The sequence below is a fragment of the Gorilla gorilla genome, chromosome 7 (assembly GCF_029281585.2).
Source record: "Gorilla gorilla gorilla isolate KB3781 chromosome 7, NHGRI_mGorGor1-v2.1_pri, whole genome shotgun sequence".
In the NCBI taxonomy this organism is placed as follows: domain Eukaryota; kingdom Metazoa; phylum Chordata; class Mammalia; order Primates; family Hominidae; genus Gorilla; species Gorilla gorilla.
The window spans coordinates 87,949,560-87,971,590 of record NC_073231.2 but is presented as its reverse complement, the minus strand read 5'-3'; the positions used below and the strand labels follow the sequence as shown (position 1 = coordinate 87,971,590).

The following is a 22,031-nucleotide window of genomic DNA, read 5'->3' as shown; positions in this document are numbered from 1 at the left end:
TGTAATCCCAGCACTTTGGGAGGCCGAGGTGGGCAGATCACATGAGGTCTGGAGTTCAAGACCAGCCTGGTCAACATGGTGAAACCCCGTCTCTACTAAAAACACAAAAATTAGCCAGGCGTGGTGGGCACCTGTAATCCCAGCTACTCGGGAGGCTGAGGCAGGAGAACTGCTTGAACCTGGGAGGTGGAGGTTCCAGTGAGCCAAGATCGCACCACTGCACTCCAACTTGGGCAACAAGAGCGAGACTCTGTCTCAAAAAAAAAAAAAAAAGTAAAATAAAAAGTAAAAATAAAAAACAACACAAGTTCCCAGGCCTCATTCCTATTGGTATGGGTAAGAAACAAAATGCTGTCTCTTTTAATTTTTCACATGTACATTTAGATTTGGGAATGCTAGATTGGTTATGTGAATTGTTCACAGTTACATGACTAGTATTAGAGCTGGATCTCAAACCTAGATATTCTGACTTCCAATCAATGCTCTTTCCACATCAGAATACCTGCTATACAGAAAGCCCAAATATGCTGCTTACATAAAGGCCTGAATATACTAAACATTATAGTGCTAGAATACATTAAAATGTGCAACCAAATAGAAATATTTAGCTATCAAAAAGATATATTAAAATATGTTAACTAATTCCACATGCATTTTTTATTATAAAGAAATTTTCAGGATGATAAAATAACCAAGGTCTAAGTAAGCTCTTCAAAGGAAATTTGCACTGCTCCTTTAAATTTTGATAAATTTCCTTGTAGCATATAGAAGTACTTAAAATCATTCATTGAGGCCAGGCACAGTGACTCACACCTGTAATATCAGCACTTTGGGAGGCCGAGGCGAGTAGAACACCTGAGGTCAGGAGTTCAAGACCAGCCTGACCACCATGGCAAAACTCCATCTCTACCAAAAATACAAAAATTAACCAGGCACGGTGGCACACATCTGCAGTCCCAGCTACTCGGGAGGCTGAGGCAGGAGAACCACTTGAACCCAGGAGGCAGAGATTGCAATGAGCCAAGATCACAACACTGCACTTCACCTTGGGCAACAGAGCGAGATTCAGTCTCAAAAAAAAAAATCATTCATTAATCATTCTTTTCAAAAATAGCCCTGCAGAGTCTGGGCAACATAGGGAAGACCTTATCTCTACAAAAACTAAATGTGAGGCTGGGCGCAGTGGCTCATGCCTGTAATCCCAGCACTTTGGCAGGACGAGGCAGGTGGATCACCTGAGGTCAGGAGTTCAAGATCATCCTGGCTAACACGGTGAAACCCTGTCTCTACTAAAAATACAAAAAATTAGCCAGGCGCGGTGGCGGGCGCCTGTAGTCCCAGCTACTCAGGAGGCTGAGGCAGGAGAATGGCATAAACCAGAGAGGCAGAGTTTGCAGTGAGCGGAGATTGTGCCACTGCACTCCAGCCTGGGCAATAGAGTGAGACTTCGTCTCAAAAAAAAAAAAAAATTGAAAAACTAGCCAGGCATGGTGGCAGGTACCTGTAATCCCAGCTACTTGGGAGGCTGAGGCAGGAGAATCACTTGAACTCAGGAGGCAAAGATTGCAGTGAGCCAAGATAGCACCACTGCACTCCAGCCTGGGTGACAGAGCAAGATTCAGTCTCAGGAAAAAAAAAAACAAAAAACTAAATTTAAAAAATTAACTAGGCATGGTGGTACGTATCTGTGGTCCCAGGTACTTGGGAGGCTGAAGTGGGAGGATCGCTTGGGCCTAGGAGGTGTAAGCTGCAGTGAGCTGAGATTGTGTCACTGCACTCTAGCCTGGGCAACAGAGCAAGACACTGTCATAAAAAAAAAAAAAAAAAAAAAGCCGGGTGCAGCAGCTCATGCCTGTAATCCCAGCACTTTGAGAGGCCGAGGCAGGCAGATCATGAGGTCAGAAGATCGATACCAGCCTGGCCAACATGGTGAAACCTGTCTCTACTAAAAATACAAAAATTAGCTGAGTGTGGTGGCGCATGCCTGTAATCCCAGCTACTCGGGAGGCTGAGGCAGGAGAATCGCTTGAACTTGGGAGGCAGAGGTTGCAGTGAGCCAAGATCACACCACTGCACTCCAGCCTGGGCAACAGAGCAACACTCCATCTCAAAAACAAAAAAGCAAAAGTTGCCCTGCAGCAGGTCCACATTAAGCATTTTACTTGCAGAACCCTCTTGAATCTGATTCTCTTATTCATCTTGTCTTTGCTCTTCCTAGCTTTTTCTTTCCATCCCCCACCAAGGCACCCCTCCCACTCCCATATTCCCAAAGTGTGGAACAGAAAGGAAGTCCCAGAGGGCATGATGGAAAGGCAAGCTAATGGGAAGGCCACTACTGATTCCTCTTTCATGACCCTGCTACTTAGGACCTAGTGTTTAACACAGCTCTGTGGGTTCTTTAAAAACACACCAAATAAGCATAAAAGCTATTACCTTTTTTCCCCTTCCCATGATCACTCATGCCCCACTGTAGAACTGGAGACAGCCCCTTAGCGGGGCACCAGACCTCGGCTTTCGGTTCAGTGCTGCTGATGACTCCAGGAGGACCACCTGGAATCAGCTATGGCCCCAGAGAGGAGGTTCCAACCCTCCCTAGAGCGAGGCTCACTGATGTGCACCTCCACCCCTGCTAAAGCCACTGCAGGGCAGCTCCTTGCTCCCCGAGGACTCCCACATGACCTGACAGGGCCTTGTTGCCTCCTGGGGTCTTCCCTGCTACTGCCACCAGATAACAAGAGGCTGGCTGGGCACAGGTGCAGGAGCACTGGCTCGCTGGCTAGTGGTGTGGATGCTGTCACTGGCTCTAGTTTTCCCAGTGGCTGTCCAAGGAACAAAATAACATGACCCAGAGTGCTGGGGCAAACTTTGATCAATCAACAACAGGAAGGAGACAGGGAGTAACTGAAAAATATTTTCTTATTCATTCCTCCCCATCCAAGACATGTTTCCTTTCCAGAGACTTCTCATGACTATGCTTCCTGGCGAAACTGCCAACTACATGCTTTTTTCTTTTAATATTTTACTCATAATTTATTCATATCTTGCTTAATTTTATTTAGTTTTTAATTTTTTTTTTTTTGAGATGGAGTCTTGCTCTGTCACCCAGGCTGGAGGGCAGTGGAGTGATCTCGGCTCACTGCAACTGCCACCTCGTGGGTTCAAGTGATTCTTCTGCCTCAGCCTCCCAAGTAGCTGGGACTACAGGCACACACCACCGCACCTGGCTAATTTTTGTATTTTTAGTAGAGACAGGGTTTCACCATATTGGCCAGGCTGGTCTCGAACTCCTGACTTTATGATCTGCCCACCTCGGCCTCCCAAAGGGCTGAGATTACAGGCGTGAGCCACCGCGCCCAGGCAACTTTTTTTTCTTTTTCTGAGACAGAGTCTTACTCTGTCACCCAGGCTAGAGTGCAGTATCATGATCTTGGCTCACTGCAACCTCTGTCTCCTGGTTCATGCAATTCTCCTGCCTCGGCCACCTGAGTAGATGGGATTACAGGTGTGTGCCACCACTCCTGGACAATTTTTGTATTTTTAGTAGAGATGGGGTTTCACCATGTTGGCCAGGCTGGTCTCGTACTCCTGACCTCAGGTGATCTACCCACCTCGGCCTCCCGAAGTGCTGGAATTACAAACCTGAGCCACCATACCCGGCCTAATTTTGTTTTTATGTAATTTTTTTCAACTTTTTTTTTAAGTTGAAAAACCATTTATTTCACCGGAGAGAAAAAAAAAGTGATCAACTCTATAGGTCTAGCCTTTGGACCAAGAAAAGACCCAGGGGCAGCGAGACTCTTGCCACAGTCATTCCCAAATCCAACAGCCGCAGGAGGCAGGGAGGAGACAGCACAGCCCCCACCACAGTTTCTGCACACAATGAGGCCTGCTGGGAGAACAGAACATGAATGGGAAGCTACAGAAGTACTGAAGGACAGAAGAACAGGAAAATGGGCAGGAGAGGAAAGGAAAGGAAGAGAAGGTCTCAACTTAGCAAGGTAAATTAAGGTTCATGGTTCCTGAGGGACTGAACGCACCAAGCTGAGAACGTCCCAGAGACTGGGTACCACGAAGGGTGTATTCTCATGCACAACAACAGCTCGGAATTTCAGCCCACACACATCCCACTGTGAAACTCTGTGTTATCAAGGCCCCTGATGGCCTCCACTGCATCCTCTGCCCGCTCCATGTGAAAGAAGGCATCATCTTTCATGATGTCACATTCAACGACCGTCTGGACCATACTCCTCAAACTTGGCTGGAAGTTCCTTATTGGTACAGGTGGGACTGATGTTGCCCATGTGCAACTTGGTTGAGGTTTTGCTCTTATTCGTGCTGGCTTCCACACTGATGTTTACCCCATAAAGCTTGTGATGGTGCAGGTTGCATATGGCATCTTCCTCTGCAGTTCTGTCTTCTATGTGCACAAAGCCATAATTCTTAATGATGCCACATTCCAGCACCTTCCCATACTGCTGGAAGAGTGAGCGAATCTCCCGCTCTGTAGCCTCCCAGGGCACGTTTCCGATGAACGGCTTCACCATCCTGACCACAGCTAGCACAGAAATCAGCAGGGCCTCCTCCTCACAGCACGGACGCTTCTGACAAAATGCTAAAATAGCGGCCAGTTTTTTTCAACTTTTATTTTAGAATCAGGATGTCCATGTGCATGATGCTGAAGTTTAGGGTATGAATGATCTCGTTACCCAGGTACTGAGCACAGTACCCAACAGCTTTTCAACCTTTTCCCCCCTCCCTCCTTCTCCCCTCTAGTAGTCCCCAGTGTCTAATGTTGCCATCTTTATGTCCCTGGGTACCCTATGTTGAGTTACCACTTATAAGAGAGAACATGCGGTATCTGCTCCTGCATTAATTCTAATTCGCTTAGGATAATGGCCTCCAGCTGCAGCTGCATTCATGTTGCTGCGGAGGACATGATTTTGCTATTTTTTATGGCTGTGTAGTATTCCACGGTGTATATGAAGATTTTCTTTATCCAATCCTCCATTGATGGGCACTTGGATTGATTCCATGTCTTTGCTCTTGTGAACAGTGCTATGATGAACATGCAAGTGCATTACATCCTTTTTCTTCCTTTCCAACATCACTTCCCTTCCCCCTCACTCTTGCTTCCCTAGCACTGTACCCATAATGGAGCTCGAACTCCCCTGGCTAAGACAGAGAGAACTGAAGCATCGGTCACAGAGCAGAGGCTCAGTTAAAATAACAAATTAAAAAAAAAAAAAAAGCAGACTGCCAGCTTTCAAGACACTTTTATTGGAGGGGAAAAAAAAAACCATATAAATGCCTCTGGATGTTTTTCTTCTAGATTTACTGATTAAATGGCTTCATCAGTTAAAAAAGGAGTCTGAAGGCAGGGCATGGTGGCTCACACCTGTAATCCCAGCACTGTGGGAGGCTGAGGCAGAAGGATCACTTGAGGTCAGGAATTTGAGACCAGCCTGGCCAACAGTGTGAAACTCTGTCTCTATTAAAAACACAAAAATTAGCTGGGCATTGTGGCGCATGCCTGTAGTCCCAGCTACTTGGGAGGCTGAGGCAGGAGAATCGCTTGAACAGGGGAGGCAGAGGTTGCAGTAAGCCAAGATCATCCGCTGCACTCCAGCCTAGGTGACAGAGTGAGACTCCATCTCAAAAAAGAGAAAAAAAAAAAGAAGTCTAAGGAATTTGTATTTACATTTCTAGATATGAAGTTTTGGGCTGTGAATTATATGACTGCCTACCAGTTGCACACTTAAATTTTTTCACTGGTCCTCACATGCAACCAAAATATATAGTTATCAATGATCTGATGTCAAATTTAGACACCTGTACTCAGGAAGGTAAAATATGTAGATGTCAATTACCTTAAGAATTAAATATTTATATGCCTATGGAAGCAAAATATTTTGTGATCAATAATTTACTGACGTTTTTATACCCATCAGGAAGGAAATGAATAATTGCATTTAGGTTTTTTATGCATCACAGTTGTGTTAAATTGATAACATGAGGTTGAACAAAGCGTCTGAAAAGTCAAGGGGTTAAATAAATAAGCACAGTTAATTATTCTTTAATATATATATACACCTGTATATATGAAAACAGATACCATTAAGCCATCAGCAAGACATAGATTCTGGCCAGATGCAGTGGCCCATGCCTGTAATCCCAGTACTGTGGGAGGCCAAGGTAGGTGGATCATTTGAGCCCAGGAGTTCAAGACCAACCTGGGCAACATAGGGAGACCCTGTCTCTACAAAAAAATTTAAAAATTAGCCAGGTGCGGTGGCGCATGCCTGTAGTCCCAGGCATGCACCACTCAGGAGGCTGAGGCAGGAGGATTGCTTGAGCACAGGAGGTTGAAACTGCAGTGAGCATTGTTTGCACCATTGCACTCCAGACTGGACAACAGAGCAAGACCTTGTTCCTCCCCCACACTGTACTAGTCTGTTTTCACACTGCTAATGAAGACAAACTCAAGACTGGGTAATTTATAAAGAAAAAGAGGTTTAATAGACTCACAGTTCCACATGGCTGGGGAGGCCTCACAATCGTGGTGGAAGGCGAAAGGCATGTCTTATATGGTGGCAGGCAAGGGAATGACAGCCAAGTGAAAGGGGTGAATGAGAGCCGAGCGAAAGGGGAAGCAGACAAGAGAGAATGAGAGCCCTTATAAAATCATCAGATCTTGTGAGATTTATTCACTACCATGTGAACAGTCTGGGGGAAACCGCTCCTATGACTCAATTATCTCCCACTGGGTCTTTTCCACAACACGTGGGAATTATGGGAGCTACAATTCAAGATGAGATTTGGGTGGAGACACAGTCAAACCATATCACCCACAAAAAATACATAGTATCTATCTTCAAATCACATCTCAAAGCTACCACTTCCTTCTGCTCTGCATCTCAACCTAATCCAGGACACCATCATTTCCACTTATTGAATAGAAACTGTGTTTTGCAGCTGGGAGTGGTGGCTCACGCCTGTAATCCCAGCACTTTTGGAGGCCAAGGTGGGTGGATCACTTCAGGTCTGGAGTTCAAGACCAGCCTGGCCAACATGGTGAAGCCCCATCTCTACTAATACAAAAAATTAGCCGGGCATGGTGGCGTGTGCCTGTAATCCCAGCTACTCGAGAGGCTGAGGCAGGAGAATCGCTTGAATCTGGGAGGCGGAGGTTGCAGTGAGCCGAGATCACGCCAATGCACTCCAGCCTGAAAAACAGAGTAAGACTTAGTCTCAAAAAAGAAAGAAAGAAACTGTGTGGTTTCCATGTTCCTATTCTAATCGGTTCTCCGTGGGAAAGTCAGAGGGATCTTTTTAAAGCATAAATCAGAATCAAACAAAATAAAAATCAGATCATATCACCCCTGCTTAAAACCTCCTGATATTTTCCCAAGGCCCTTAGAATATATCCTAACTTCGGCCGGGCGCAGTGGCTTATGCCTGTAATCCCAGCACTTTGGGAGGCGGAGGTGGGTGGATCACAAGGTCAGGAATTCAAGACCAGCCTGGCCAAGATGGTGAAACCCCGTCTCTACTAAAAATATAAAAAATTAGCCAGGTGCAGTGGCAGGCACCTGTAATCCCAGCTACTCGGGAGGCTGAGGTAGGAGAACTGCTTGAACTTGGAGGGCGGAGGTTGCAGTGAGCCAAGATCGTGCCACTGCATTCAGCCTGGGTGACAGAGTGAGACTCTGTCTCAAAAAAAGCAATAAACGAAAAAGAATATATCCAAATTTCCCACTCTGATGAAACCCTGATGGCCTGGCTCCTGACTCCCATTCAAATCTCATCTCATGCTGCCTTCTTTCTCTTCCTTCCGCCTTCAAACTGCTTCGTCTTCAAGTCTCTGCCTCAAATGTTAGGTCCTCAGAGAGGCCTCCCCGATCACTCTGTCTAAAGTCAAAATGCGACAGAACCTGATGGCTCATACCTGTAATCCCAGCACTTTGGGAGGCTGAGGCAGGAGGATCACTTGAGCTCAGGAGTTCAAAACCAGCCTGGGTAACATATTGAGACCATGTCTCTGTGAAAAATTAAAAATTAGCCAGGCATGGTGGCATGCGCCTGTAGTCCTAGCTACTCAGGAGGCTGGGGCGGGAAGATTTCTTGAGCCTGGGAGTTCCAGCCTGCAGTGAGCTATGATCATGCCACAGCACTCCAGTCTGGGCAACTGAGCAAGACCCTCTCTCAAAAAACTAATTAATTAATTAATTAAAGTCAAAATGCTCATCCCTGTCTGGTGGCATGCTGTGTACATATCTCATAAGCTTCATGAAGGCAGAGCTTGTTTTCTTTGCCACTATAACCCCCCGCACCTAACCCATAATAGGTTTTTAGATGCCAGTTGTATAAATGAATAAAGAACAGACTCTGACAGTAGCAAGGGATACATCCTGAGACACCCTCAAATTATCCCAAATTGTAACTACTACAGCATATGATTTCTTCAAAAAAATGGAGTCACGTGAACCACTTCACACAGATGCAAACCATCAAGTTAGTCCAATGTTCTATAATTTAATCTATTTACATTGCTATCTGCTGCCTAAGACACTGCTATTTTAAAACACTTGACTTTTGTCTTTATTTCCATGATCAGTACATGTAGTTTACTTCCTTCTGAGGGGTCATTTTTTTCACTAGTAAGCAAAATTTTTAATATTTCAAGGGAGTTCCAACATATGCAAAAAGTATATAACACAAAGCTGGTTGAGAAATAGACACTGGTTCTCAACAGTGGGCAAGTGACTCTCTGGCACTCACATTCCTCAAAGGCCAGGGGACTCAAATCTGTGCCCTAGAACAATCTAGATAAGGTATATCAAACTACGACTGTAAAATTTGTAAAATAAAATATATATAAATAAATGGTTCTGGCCGGGCACAGTGGCTCACGCCTGTAATCCCAGCACTTTGGGAGGCCGAGGTGGGTGGATCACCTGAGGTCAGGAATTCGAGACCAGCCTGGCCAACATGGTGAAACCCCATCTCTACTAAAAATACAAAAATTAGCCAGGCATGGTGGTGCACGCCTGTAATCTCAGCTACTCAGGAGGCTAAGGCAGGAGAATCACTTGAACCCGGGAAGCAGAGGTTGCAGTGAGCCGAGACCATGCCACTGCACTCCAGCCTGGACAACAGAGCAAGACTCCATCTCAAAAAAAAAAAAAATGCAAGTTCAAGTTGTTTTAATATTTTTTCCTGCTTTTTTTTTTTTTTTTTTTTTGAGACAAGGTCTGGCTCTATTGACCAGGCTGGAGTGCAATGGTACAATCTTGGCTCACTGTAACCTCTGCCTCCCAGGCTCAAGCAATCCTCCCACCTCAGCCTCTGGAATAGCCAGGACTATAGGCATGCACCACCATGCCCAGCTAATTTTTGTATTTTTTGTAGTGATGGGGTTTCCATATGTTGCCCAGGCTGGCCTCAAACTCAAGAGCTCAACCGATCTGCCCTCCTCGGCCTCCCAAAGTGCTGGGATTACAGGCACGAGCCACTGTACCCAGCCTTGTTTCAATTTTTGAGAGCAAAGAAAAACACAATTAAAGCTACATGGTTTTATTCTGCATGCCTATGAGAGATATAGTTGTCTGCTCTGCAGAATGGAGCTGCACGCACATCTCAGAGGATTTCTGTGGGTCGGAGAATATGCCTAGACCTGGATCGGGGCCATCATTTCCAAAGGCCTCAATTGCTGAAGCTGCAGTAGTGAAATCTGTGCCCTGCCTCCCAATGCCAGCCAGAAGGGAAGTGCTTGGGTTTGGGCACCTGTCACTTCTATTTTTTTTCTTTTTTGAGATGGAGTCTTGCTCTGTCACCCAGGCTGGAGTGCAGTGGCACGATCTTGGCTCACTGCAACCTCCGCCTCCTGGATTCAAGTGATTCGCCTGCCTCAGCCTCCTGAGTAGCTGGGATTACAGGCGCGTGCCACCATGCCCGGCTAATTTTTGTTTTTCTGTTTTTTGTTTTTTGTTTAGTAGAGATGGGTTTCACCATTTTGGCCAGGCTTATCTCGAACTCCTGACCTTGTGATCTGCCCGCCTCAGCCTCCCAAAGTGCTGGGATTGCAGGCATGAGCCACCACGCCCGGCCTCATGTGTCACTTCTTTTTCTTTCTTTTTTTTTTTTTGGTGGGGGGACAGAGTCTCGCTCTGTCGCCTAGGCTGGAGTGCAGTGGCTCGATCTTAGCTCACTGCAAGCGCCACCTGCCGGGTTCACACCATTCTCCCACCTCAGCCTCCCGAACAGCTGGGACTACAGGCGCCTGCCACCACACCCAGCTAATTATTTTTTTAGTTAGAGATGGGGTTTCACCATGTTAGCCAGGATGGTCTCCATCTCCTGACCTTGTGATCCGCCCGCCTCAGCCTCCCAAAGTGCTGGGATTACAGGCATGAGCCACTGTACCTGGCCTCATCTGTCACTTCTTAACCAAAAAAAGGCTACCAGATTTTCAGCCACTTTTTTTTTTTTGAGATGTGGTTCTCTCTGTATTGCTCAGGCTGGTCTCGAACTCTTGGGCTCAAGCAATCTGCCCGCCTTGGCCTCCTAAAATGCTGGGATTATAGGCATGAGCCACCATTCCTGGCAAGTTATTAATATTTCCTATAGCTATAATACTCATTTCCTTCCATGAAAAGATGCATATTAACAATATTTGATTTTTAATCTTTCCAGCTAAAAATGTAAGTTCATAAGGTTTTGCTAGATTTAGTTTGGTATAAGCTTTGGTGAGCCCCACAATGTTTAGCAACATGGCAAGACTCCATTTCTAATAAAATGCAAAAATTATCCAGGTGTGGCGGTGTGTGCCTATAGTCCCAGCTACTCAGGAGGCCGAGGTGGGGGGATCAATTGAGCCTGAGAGGCAGAAGGTGCAGTGAGCCAAGATCACACCACTGCACTGCGGCCTAGGTGACAGAGCCAGAACCTGCCTACGAAAAAGAAAAGAAAGAAAGAATTAATGTCTTTACATAATTAAAATTTCCCAAAAGTTATCTTGTAAAACAAAGAAGCCCAGGAATTGCATCATTTATTAATAATTTTATTACCACCTTTCTGCATAACTATCTCCTGAGACAAAATGTCTTTGTTAAATTTTCACTTATATCAAATTAATACCTGCACAGAGCTTTAAAGTGAAATCATTTTTTCAGGCCTATAACATAAGACAGCAGTGTCCTGCTTCATCCCTACTCCCGATTTTCACAGGCCAGAGCTCACTGCTCCAACGCTTTCAGGTGTTTCATCTGTATTCATACTTCAAAAATATCTAAATAACATGCTTACTGTGCTATGTTTTGATTTCTCAGCTTTATTTTATTTATTTTTTTGAGACAAAGTCTGGCCTGTCACCCAGGCTGGAGTGTAGTGGCACGATCTTGGCTCACTGCAACCTCTGCCTCCCGGGTTCAAGTGATTCTTGCACCTCAGCCTCCTGAGTAGCTGGGACTACAGATGACTGCCACCATGCCTGGCTAATTTTTTGTATTTTTAGTAGAGATGGGGTTTTGCCATCTTGGCCAGGCTGGTCTCGAACTCCTGACCTCAAGTGATCCACCCTCCTCAGCCTCCCAAAATGCTGGGATTACAGGCATGAGCCACTACATCAGGCCTAGGTTTAGGCCAGTTTCATGCATGCAATCATTTATTCAATAATGTCTACTGGCCAGGCATGGGGACTCATGCCTGTAATCCCAACACTTTGGGAGGTTGAGGCAGGAGAAGCACTTCAGGCCAGGAGTTTGAGACTAGCTTTGGCAACACAGTGAGACCTCATTTCTACAAGCCTTTTTTTTTTTTTTAAAGAAAAACAATGTCTACTGAGGCCTGCCATATGCCAGGCACTGTTCTAAGCAGTAGGGCTACAGCAATGAACAAAGCAAAGTCCCTGTTCTTCCTACAACTGATAAACCAGTCACCAAATGAGTAAGAGGGCTTCAGGGAGTGATAAGGGTTATGAAGAAAGAAAACACAGCAGGGGTTTATGTCCTCAGAGTGGTGAGGGAGGGAAGCACTATGTCAGAGAGAAGGAGAGGAATGAGACCTCCTTGAGAAAATGTCATGTGGGCACAGATCTGACCAGTGTAAAGGAGTAAGCCAGAAATGCACCCCAGTTGGAGCAATGGCAAGTGAAAGGTTCTGGGGCTGGAAAATGCTTCCATGTCTGAGGGCTGCGAGCAGAGCAGCATGGGGAGGAGGAACAAGGAGGATGGTAAGGGAGAAGCATGGGCAGAACGGGTGCGTTCGCAGGCTACCATAAGGACTAGGGACTTGAATGAGGTGGGGTCACTGGAGGAGCCTGAGAGAACCCCCAGGCTGGATTACTTTATGTCAAATACTATAAAAATAATTATTTGGGCCAGGCGCAGTGGCTCACACCTGTAATCCCAGCACTTTGGGAGGCCAAGGCAGGTGGATCACCTGAGGTCAGGAGTTTGAGACCAGCCTGGCCAACATGGGGAAACACCATCTCTACTAAAAATACAAAAATTAGCCAGGTGTGGTGGCGTGTGCCTGTAATCCCAGCTACTCAGGAAGTTGAGGCAGGAGAATCACTTGAACCCAGGAGGCAGAGGTTGTAGTGAGCTGAGATCACGCCACTGCATTCCAGCCTGGATGACAGAGTGAGACTCCATCCCAAAAAATATTCATTATTATTATTTATTTAAATAAAAATGGATGTCTATTTTAAACAAGGTATCTGATTGGAGCAGATATATATAAAATCTATTGTTCAGTTATGACCTTCATCTTTTTTTTTTTTTTTTTTTGAGATAGGTTCTCACTCTGTTGCCCAGGCTGGGGTGCAGTAGCGCAATCTCGACTCACTGCAACCTCCACCTCCCAGGCTTAAGCAATCCTCCCACTGAAGCCTCCAGAGTAGCTGGGACTACAGGCACGCACCACCATGCCCGGCTAATTTTTGTATTTTCTGTATAGCCCGGGTTTTGCCATACTGTCCAGGCTGGTCTCAAACTCCTGAGCTCAAGCAATCTCCCTGCCTTGGCCTCCCAAAGGGCTGGGACTACAGGTGTGAGCCATTGCACCTAGCCATGACCTTCATTTTTGTGTCCAACTTTGTTACTGCCAAACACTCTAATTAAGCCCATTTCTTTGCCACTTCCCAAAAAAGTCTTAAATCTGGCACACTATAAATGACAATTACCTACTATCTGCATTCAACACACAGTTTCCAAAATAAAGCTAACCTCTGGAGAAAAAAACTAGTAAGAATCAACATGAAATGGATGAGATCAGCAGAAATCTCTACCCCTGAGAATGGGTCATAGATATGTCACTCATGAAGCCTTAGGAGATCCCCAGTACGAGATGACCAGGGGTGGCGGTATAAGGAAATCTTTCAAGGTTGCTATCCCATCAATGGTGATATAATCATGTTGGACTGTACTTGTTCCTTTTCTGTGTTTCTCCAACACAGAAGAGGCCTGGCAAATGGTGACCCTCCAAAGAGACATTCTAGAACTGAATGTTGAGATGGAACTAAAAGGGCAGATATCAAGATTCCAAAGTAACCATGAGGACATAGAGACCAGAGACCTCTGCAGAAAGAAGCTGGCTGTGGTCTGCAAAATGCCAGGTGCTGGGAAGTCCCCTATGACTACCCACAGCAGAGATGCAGCTTCCTAGGAAAAGAAACTATAAAAGCAACAAGTCCAGCAAGGAAATTTCAAATGCCAGAAACCACCTCAGAATAAAAAAAAGTTCACTTGCATCACCTACCAGACCCACCCAAAGACACCGGCTCCAACCACCTGCCAGGTTCAGAGGACGTAAAGCCACCCAGCCAATTAAGAAATGTCCTGTGCCTTCGTTCTCCTTCCTGTCCTCACTGCAACTCTGACAGGCTCCAGAAAGCAGCTGGAGAGGAAGGGAGAAGAGGAACCACGAAAGGGTATAGAGCAGAAAGACCACGGCAGCCTTCCAGTGGGGAAGGGGTCTGAGCTGGGGAATGCAAAAAGATACAACTGGTGGCCAGGTGCGGTAGCTCATGCCTGTAATCCCAGCACTTTGGGAGGCCGAGGTGGGTGGATGACTTGTGGTCAGGAATTCGAGACCAGCCTGGCCAGCATGGTGAAATGCCGTCTCTACTAAAAATACAAAAATTAGCCAGGTGTGGTGGCGCACACCTGTAGTCCCAGCTACTCAGGAGGCTGAGGCACGAGAATCGCTCGAACACAGGAGGCAGCAGTTGCAATGAGCCGATATCACACCACTGCACTCCAGCCTGGGTGACCAGGCAAGATCCTATCACAAAAAAAAAAAAAAAATACTTGGACAATGTCCTTTGGCACCTGGCACAGAGTAGGTACCAATTAATGACAGTGATCATTATTACTGCTCCTTTGTTAGGGACAAAGGAAGCTAATGAGGCTTTCTCATTTCTTGGATGGTCCATTGCTCAAGTGTTTACTGTAATTCTAAGCTCACTAAGCAACCTCATGATTCTAATGCCATTCTCTGTCTAACCTGATCATCAGGACTAGGTACCCTGAACAATAAACATCAGTACTCCTGTTCCCATGAAAAGACACCAACAAGTTGGTTTTTTATTATAAGCATGGATCTTCTATGTAGGTCAATGCCATTCAGTTCATTAAAGTTTTACTGATTCTTTGTGAACTGAAAAAACTGACTAGACATTGAAGAATGAGGACTGCAGCAGAGGTCTGACCCTTGAGAGGCCCTGTCTGAACAGTCAGGCTCCCTCCTGGGTTTGCCTCTCTTTTTAATTATACGTGATCACATGAAGGCACTGAGAAATCCCGAAGCATGCTCTGAAACAAAGGAAGCATCGACTAGGTCTGCTCTCAGTTTTTCTAAATGTATTTCATTACAAGCCTCTGGGAATTCGTCATCCATAGATGGTGTATGTAGAGATACTTCATCGCTCGGGAGACCTTTTCAACCAGAACACCTGCTCTCTACCACATCGGGTCATGGAGGACTACAACGGTGATTCCAGGCCGGGCGCGGTGGCTCAAGCCTGTAATCCCAGCACTTTGGGAGGCCGAGGTGGGCGGATCACGAGGTCAGGAGATTGAGACCATCCTGGCTAACACGCTGAAACCCAGTCTCTACTAAAAATACAAAAAATTAGCCAGGCGTGGTGGCGGGTGCCTGTAGTCCCAGCTACTCGAGAGGCAGAGGCAGGAGAATGGTGTGAACTCGGGAGGCGGAGCTTGCAGTGAGCCGAGATCGTACCACTGCACTCCAGCCTGGGCGACAGGGCAAAACTCTGTCTCAAAGGAAAAAAAAAAAACTTTATTCTTTTCCTCCTCACTTCAATAAACTAATCTAAAAAAAAATAACTCCTTCAGTGGTGGCTAGAGAATTGTTAATGTAGCTAAATCCTTGCATTTCTCAAAGACTCAAACCAGACACAGTATTCGCATATTTCACTGCTTAAAGTCTTTAACTAGTACCTCCAGAAACGTGTTTATATTCAGAAAATGATTCATCTCTAGGAAGAAGGAAAAGCAAGGAGGTTACAAAGGTAACAAACAAAATTTAAAATGTAAAATGTTTGCAAAAGCTTCCAGGCCACATAATCCTGTGAGTTTCCTTTATCCTTAATTAGGTCAGCTTTTGATACTTCCATCATTTTTTCAGCATTTTCTTTTTCAATACTGCTGCCCCAGAATCCCATTTGCAGTTTTAATTGACCTACTTAATTAGGATTTGGAACACTCAGAAGAGTGTGTTGTCTTCATTCTGTTTTGCTCAATAGACCTTATAAATAAATTGAATTTCTAATTCTGTTTGTTAAAAACCAGGCACCTTAGGCAATTCCAAGACCCAAATATTCAGGTTTAATTATGGTCATGAGTGTCCATTCAAATATGGTCTAGGCCAGGCACAGTGGCTCACACCTGTAATCCCAATACTTTGGGAGGGCGAGGCAGAGAGACTGCTTGAGCCCAGGAGGTCAAGACCAGCCTGGACAACATGATAAGACCCCCATCTCTACAAAAAAAAATTTTTTTTAATTAGCCAGGTATGGTGGCAAGCACCTGTAGTCCCAGCTACTCAGGAAGCTGAGGCAGGACAAAAGGGAATAGCCTTTTGTCCTTCAAAAGGTTATTCTAACTCCGGTGACTCCTCAACACCATCCTATGATGTGATGGAAAGTCTTAAACCAACATTTGAGCCCAGGAGTTGGAGGATGGAGTGAGCTATGATCATGCCACTGCATTCCAGCCTGAGCGACAGAGTGAGATCCTGTCTCCAAAACAAACAAAAAACAAATATGGTCTAGGTGAAGGAGCACACAGTCAGGAGTCAGTACACCTTGGTTCTCCACTGGTGTACTGCAATGGTACTAACCACTGCAATCTTGGCACATCCCTAACACTCCTGAGCCTCAGTCTCTCACCTTTACAAAAAAGAAGGTAGACTCTCGCGTTTAGAATGGGTCTCTCTATTCATAAAGACTCTAAGTCTCGGCAGGGCATGATGGCTTACACATGTAATCCCAGCACTTCGGGAGGCCGAGGCAGGTAGATCACTTGAGGTCAGGAGTTCAAGACCAGCCTGGCCAACATGGTGAAACCCTGTCTCTTCTAAAAACACAAAAATTAGCCAGGCATGGTGGTGCACTCCTATAATCCCAGCTACTCAGGAGGCTGAGGCAGGAGAATCGCCTGAATCTGGGAGGCGGGGGTTTCAGTGAGCTGAGATCATGCCACTGTACTCCAGCCTGGGTGACAGAATGAGACTCCATCTTAAAAAAAAAGACTCTAAGTCTCTAAGAATATTTTCTGAGCACCTACTCTGTACAAAGCAGTGCGCTATATACAGTGGGTGGGAGGAGGAACAAAGATGAATTGATGTTGTCTATCGTGAACTCTACACTGCACTAGGGAAGAGAAGGTCATACAGTATAAGACCAAACGCCATAGCTGCCTTATTTATCTTGTGTATTCCTCATGATTGGCACTGTGCCTGATATATAGTACTCAATTAAATGACATAAAGGACATATAAAATGCTCTGTGGGCATTGAGAGAAGAAGGGCTTTATCTGATGGAGAGGAATCAGGAATGGTTTGTAGGTGTTATATCCGAGTTGATTTTTTTTTTTTTTTTTTTTTTTTTTTGAGAGAGAGTCTCACTCTGTCACCCAGGCTGGAGTGCAGTGACACGATCTTGGCTCACTGCAACTTTGTCCTCCCAGGTTTAAGCGATTCTTGTGCCTCAGCCTACTGAGTAGCTGGGATTACAGGCACCCACCACCACACCTGGCTAATTTTTGTATCTTTAGTAGAAGCGGGGTTTCACCATGTTAACCAGGCTGGTCTCAAACTCCTGACCTCAGGTGATCCGCCTACCCCAGCCTTGCAAAGTGCTGGGATTACAGGCATGAGCCACCACGTCTGGCCTGAGTTGACTTTTAAAAGGTGGTTTTAACTCCAGGGACTGACTCCTCAACACCATCCTATGATGTGATGGAAAAATCTTAAGCCAACATTAAAGGTTCTCCAAGCTCTGGTCCCAATATGTCCTTCAATCTTTATCTTTCCCTTACCCAAAACTAAGCTATAGCCAACCACTCTGCTTGATGTACCTCAGATATTACTTGTAATTGTTTTCCTCCATGCCTCCATTCATGCTGTTCTTCATACTGAAATATCCTCCAATCTCAACGTTATCCAACCCCAATATCCTTCAAGGCCCGCTTCAAATTCAAATTTCTTACTTTTTAAAGGAGGGGTTATGAAGCTTTTCTTTTTTTTTTTTTTTTTTGAGACAGGGTCTCACTCTGCCTCCCAGGCTGGAGTGCAGTGGTGCAATCTCGGCTCACTGCAACCTCCACCTCCCAAGTTCAAGTGATTCTCTTGCCTCAGCCTCCCAAGTAGCTGGGATTATAGGCATGATGCATGACCACGCCCAGCTATTTTTAGTATTTTTAGTAGAGACGGGGTTTCACCATGTTGGCCAGGCTGGTCTTGAACTCCTGACTTCAGGTGATCCACTCGCCTTGGCCTCCCAAAGTGCTGGGATTACAGGCATGAGCCACTGTGCCCGGCCTATGAAGCCTTTCTTGATCCTTCCAATAGTAGGTGCTCTCTCCTGTCTTTGAAACCCCACAAAGACTTGTTGGCTTTTCTCTCGTGGTACACGTACCATTTGCCCCTGCATTACAGTTGGGTCATATCTTTTTCTCAAGATAATAATCTTTGACATCAGAAACTATATTATTCATCTATATTGCCAAATAAATGGAAGGTATTCAGTAGATTATTCTGACAGGACAAATATGAAAAGGACAATCTAGGACATAGAACTATATGAACAATGGTGCTAAGTTAGGAATATTTGTGACTTATGCCTCAAATGGGGACTATTCCAGTTTGACTTTTGAACATAAGGTTTAGTTGGTAGAATCAGAGGGGTTGAGCTTGCAAGGTAGGTTGGAGTCAGATTACACAGAGCCTTGAATGCCAAGGTAATAAACAGCATAGAATCGGTTCTCCATGAGAGTCACTGATAGTTTTGGGCACTGGAGAGTAACAGGATCTGAGGTATAGAAGGTCAAACCAGAAGTCTCCTTGGAATTTGGCTGGAGATTAAGTCCATCCCAGACAGAAAAACCAACTCTTAAGTGTGCTGACAAAATTAAGTGCATGACTCTGTAGATCTGTGAGTCCCGAAAAAGTCACCAAGTTAAAGACTGTTTTGTAGGCTTCCTGGCAACCAGACATTTACGTTCCCACTTCAGTAAAAGGAGACAGACCCACACCAAAGCAGTTATTACTAAATTTCCAAACTGGTGAAACAGAGAAGATTCTATATGCTTCCAGAGAAGAGAGAGAGGAGCAAAAAAAAAAAAAGTACAGTACACACAAAGGAGGTGTATGTGTGTGTGTGTGTGTGTGTGTGTGTACACATACATGTACATACATACAGATTGAGTATCTCTTAACAGAAATGCTTGGGACCAGGAGTTTTTTAGATTTTGGATTTTTTTTAAATTTGGAACACCTGAATTATACCATTGAGAATCCCAAATATGAAATTCTGAAATCCAAAATGTTCCAATAAGCACTTCCTTTGAACATCATGTTGGTGCTCAGAAAGTTTTGGATTTGGGGGCATTTCAGATTTCAAATTTTTCAGATTTAGGATGCTCAATCTGTATATGTATATATAAATTACAGTATGTGTATGTATGTAAGTGTATGTATGTATATACATGTGTACATGTATACATGTGTGCATATGTGTATATATGTGCATGTGTATATGTGTATGTATATATGTATATATGCATATATGCATGTATGTAGATGTATATGTGTGTACATATGTATATGCATATGCGTATGTATGCATAAATGTGTATGTATGTGTGTACATATGTGTATGTGTGTGCGTGTGTATATGTGTACGTATGTGTGTATACGTGTATATGTGTATGAACATATATATATATGTATATTGTATTAGTCCATTCTCTTACTGCTATGAAGAAATACCCAAGACTGGATAATTTATAAAGGAAAGAGGTTTAATTGACTCACAGTCCTGCATTGCTTGGGAGGCCTCAGGAAATTTACAATGATGGCAGAAGGCAAAGGAGAAACAGGCACTTTCTTCACAGGGCAGCAGGATGGAGTGAGTGCCAGCAGGGGAAATGCCAGATGCTTATAAAACCATCAGATCTCATTAAACTCACTCACTATCATGAGAACAGCATGGGGGAACAGCCCCATGATCCAGTTACCTCCACCTGGTCCCACCCTTGACACATGGGGATTATGGGGATTACAATTCAAGATGAGATTTTGGGTGGGGACACAGCCAAACCATATCAGTATATACGTATGTATATATGTGTATGTATATGTGTATATATATGTGTGTGTGTATATATATATGTGTATGTGTAGGCATGTGTTTATGTATGTATACGTGTGTACAACTTGTTTTCCCTAGAGTAGCATCACATATTCTTAAATAAATTTCTACTACAGATTTCTAACAATAATATAAACAATGTAGAGTAGTGTTATATGTAACTTTCTATCTGTAACTTAGTTTTGAGGTTTATCAAAGTTACATGCTCACAGCTCTAGTTCATTTTCATCATTGCATAGTATTCCACTGATTTTATATATTACACTTATTTAATCATTTTTCTGTTATTGGACATTTAGGTTACTTTAAAAGCTTTACTTATGATGAACAATGCTATAATGAACAATCCATGTATATATGTGAGATTTCATGCGGTTATAAATTTAGTAGTGGAATTACTAAGTATGAATTCACATTTACTAGATATTGCGAAACCAATATCTAAAGTGGTTGTACCACGGTCAACGTTTAAAACATTTAAACATTTAAAAAACTTTTTAAAAAGTTTTAAACATTTAAAAAACTTTAACACACATGTATATATAACTCCTATATGTCTAAATAACATACTTAGATTGTTACACAAACACACACACACACACACACACACACACACACACACACATCATGATTCCCTCTAGAGTATCAGGGAGAGAAATGGGATCGGTCAGGGAGGGGCTCATACAGATTTTCAATTATATATGTAATATTTTATGCCTTAAGCTATGTGATAGGTACATAAATGCCCATTATATTATCTATATTTTTTGTGAATGTAACGGAAATCTTTCTAGAAGCTTCTGTTACAATTTGGGAAATTAAACTCAACATTTAACTTTGCTTCATCTCAAAGCACAACTAGAAGATCATAATCCCTTATCCAACCCTTCAGAGATATAGGTGTTAGAGAATTCAGAAGCCACCACGCCCGGCCAGGCTTGTTTCTTTTTTGTGTCTGCTAAATGCTCAGGCCTTCCACAGAGCAAATGCAAAGGAAATCAGGGGTGTCAAAGTGTTTTCAAGGGGAGCTCCACCATCACTTTTCAGAGGTAAACTGTAACTCAGCTTTGGAGGAAGACCACAGCAAACAAGGGGAAAGGCGAAAGTCCTGCTTACCATAGAAGAGGAATGCTTTGGTCATGTGATGATGCAGGTAGGTCCGGTTGATGGTGAAGAAACAAGCATCTGCTCCACATTGGCCTAACCTCCCAGTCTCCCCCGTCAGCGGGGACCACCAGAGCATAATGGGGTAGCTGTCCAATTCCCATTTTCTTTTCCTGTTGAAGGTCAATCCTTCTTTCTTAAGAAATGAATTAAGATGCGTAGGTGCTTCCTCCATTTTTGTATGTCCATCTTGCAAACTGGAACTTTTAAACTCCTTCCTTTCAAACTTCCCCAGCTCAACCATGACCTAAAAGAGAAGACAATTATTATCAGTGTCAAACTGTTTGATTTCCTTTTGCACATCTCTCATTCATCTTGATGATTTAGCCCCTGACTCATTTTCAATTGCTGCTGTAACAAATTACCACAAACAGTAATTTAAAATAACACAAATTTAAGCAAGGTGCACTGGCTTACACTTGTAATCTCAGCGCGTTGTCAGGGGGGCAAGGTGGAAGGATCACTTGAGACCAGGAGATTGAGACCAGCCTGGCCAACATGGTGAAACCCCGACTCTACTAAAAAATACAAAAATTAGTCAGGCATGGTGGCGGCACACGCCTGTCATCCCAGCTACCTGGGAGGCTGAGTCAGGAGAATCGAATCACTTGAACTCGGGAGGCAGAGGTTGCAGTGAGCCAAGATCGCGCCACTGCACTCGAGCCTCGGCAACAGAGCAAAGCTCCATGTCAAAAAAAAGAAAAGAAAAAAAAATCGGCCGGGCATGGTGATGCATGCCTGTAATCCAAGATACTCAGGAGGCTGAGGCAGAAGGATTGCTTGAGCCCAGAAGTTAGAGGTTGTAGTGAACTATGATTGCACCAATGGACTCCAGCCTGGGCAACAGAGCAAGACCTTGTCTCAAAAACCAATCAATCAATCAATCAATCAATCAATCACAAATTTGTTATCACACAGTTCTGAAGTCAGAAGTCTGCAATGGGTCTCACTGGGCTAAGACCCAGGGGTCAG

General features: G+C 44.3%; 1 protein-coding gene and 1 pseudogene across 1 annotated transcript in view; both read right to left on the bottom strand.

The window, feature by feature from the left end:
- FUT10 (fucosyltransferase 10) overlaps nt 1-22,031 on the bottom strand; it is a 109,402-nt gene that overhangs the window by 67,820 nt on the left and 19,551 nt on the right. Inside the window, exon 3 of the mRNA XM_004046874.5 lies at nt 21,012-21,306. Coding sequence (XP_004046922.1) covers nt 21,012-21,306 — 295 coding nt within the window. The remainder of the gene's footprint in view (nt 1-21,011; nt 21,307-22,031) is intronic.
- LOC129524202 (RNA-binding protein 4-like) lies at nt 1,841-21,105 on the bottom strand (annotated as a pseudogene).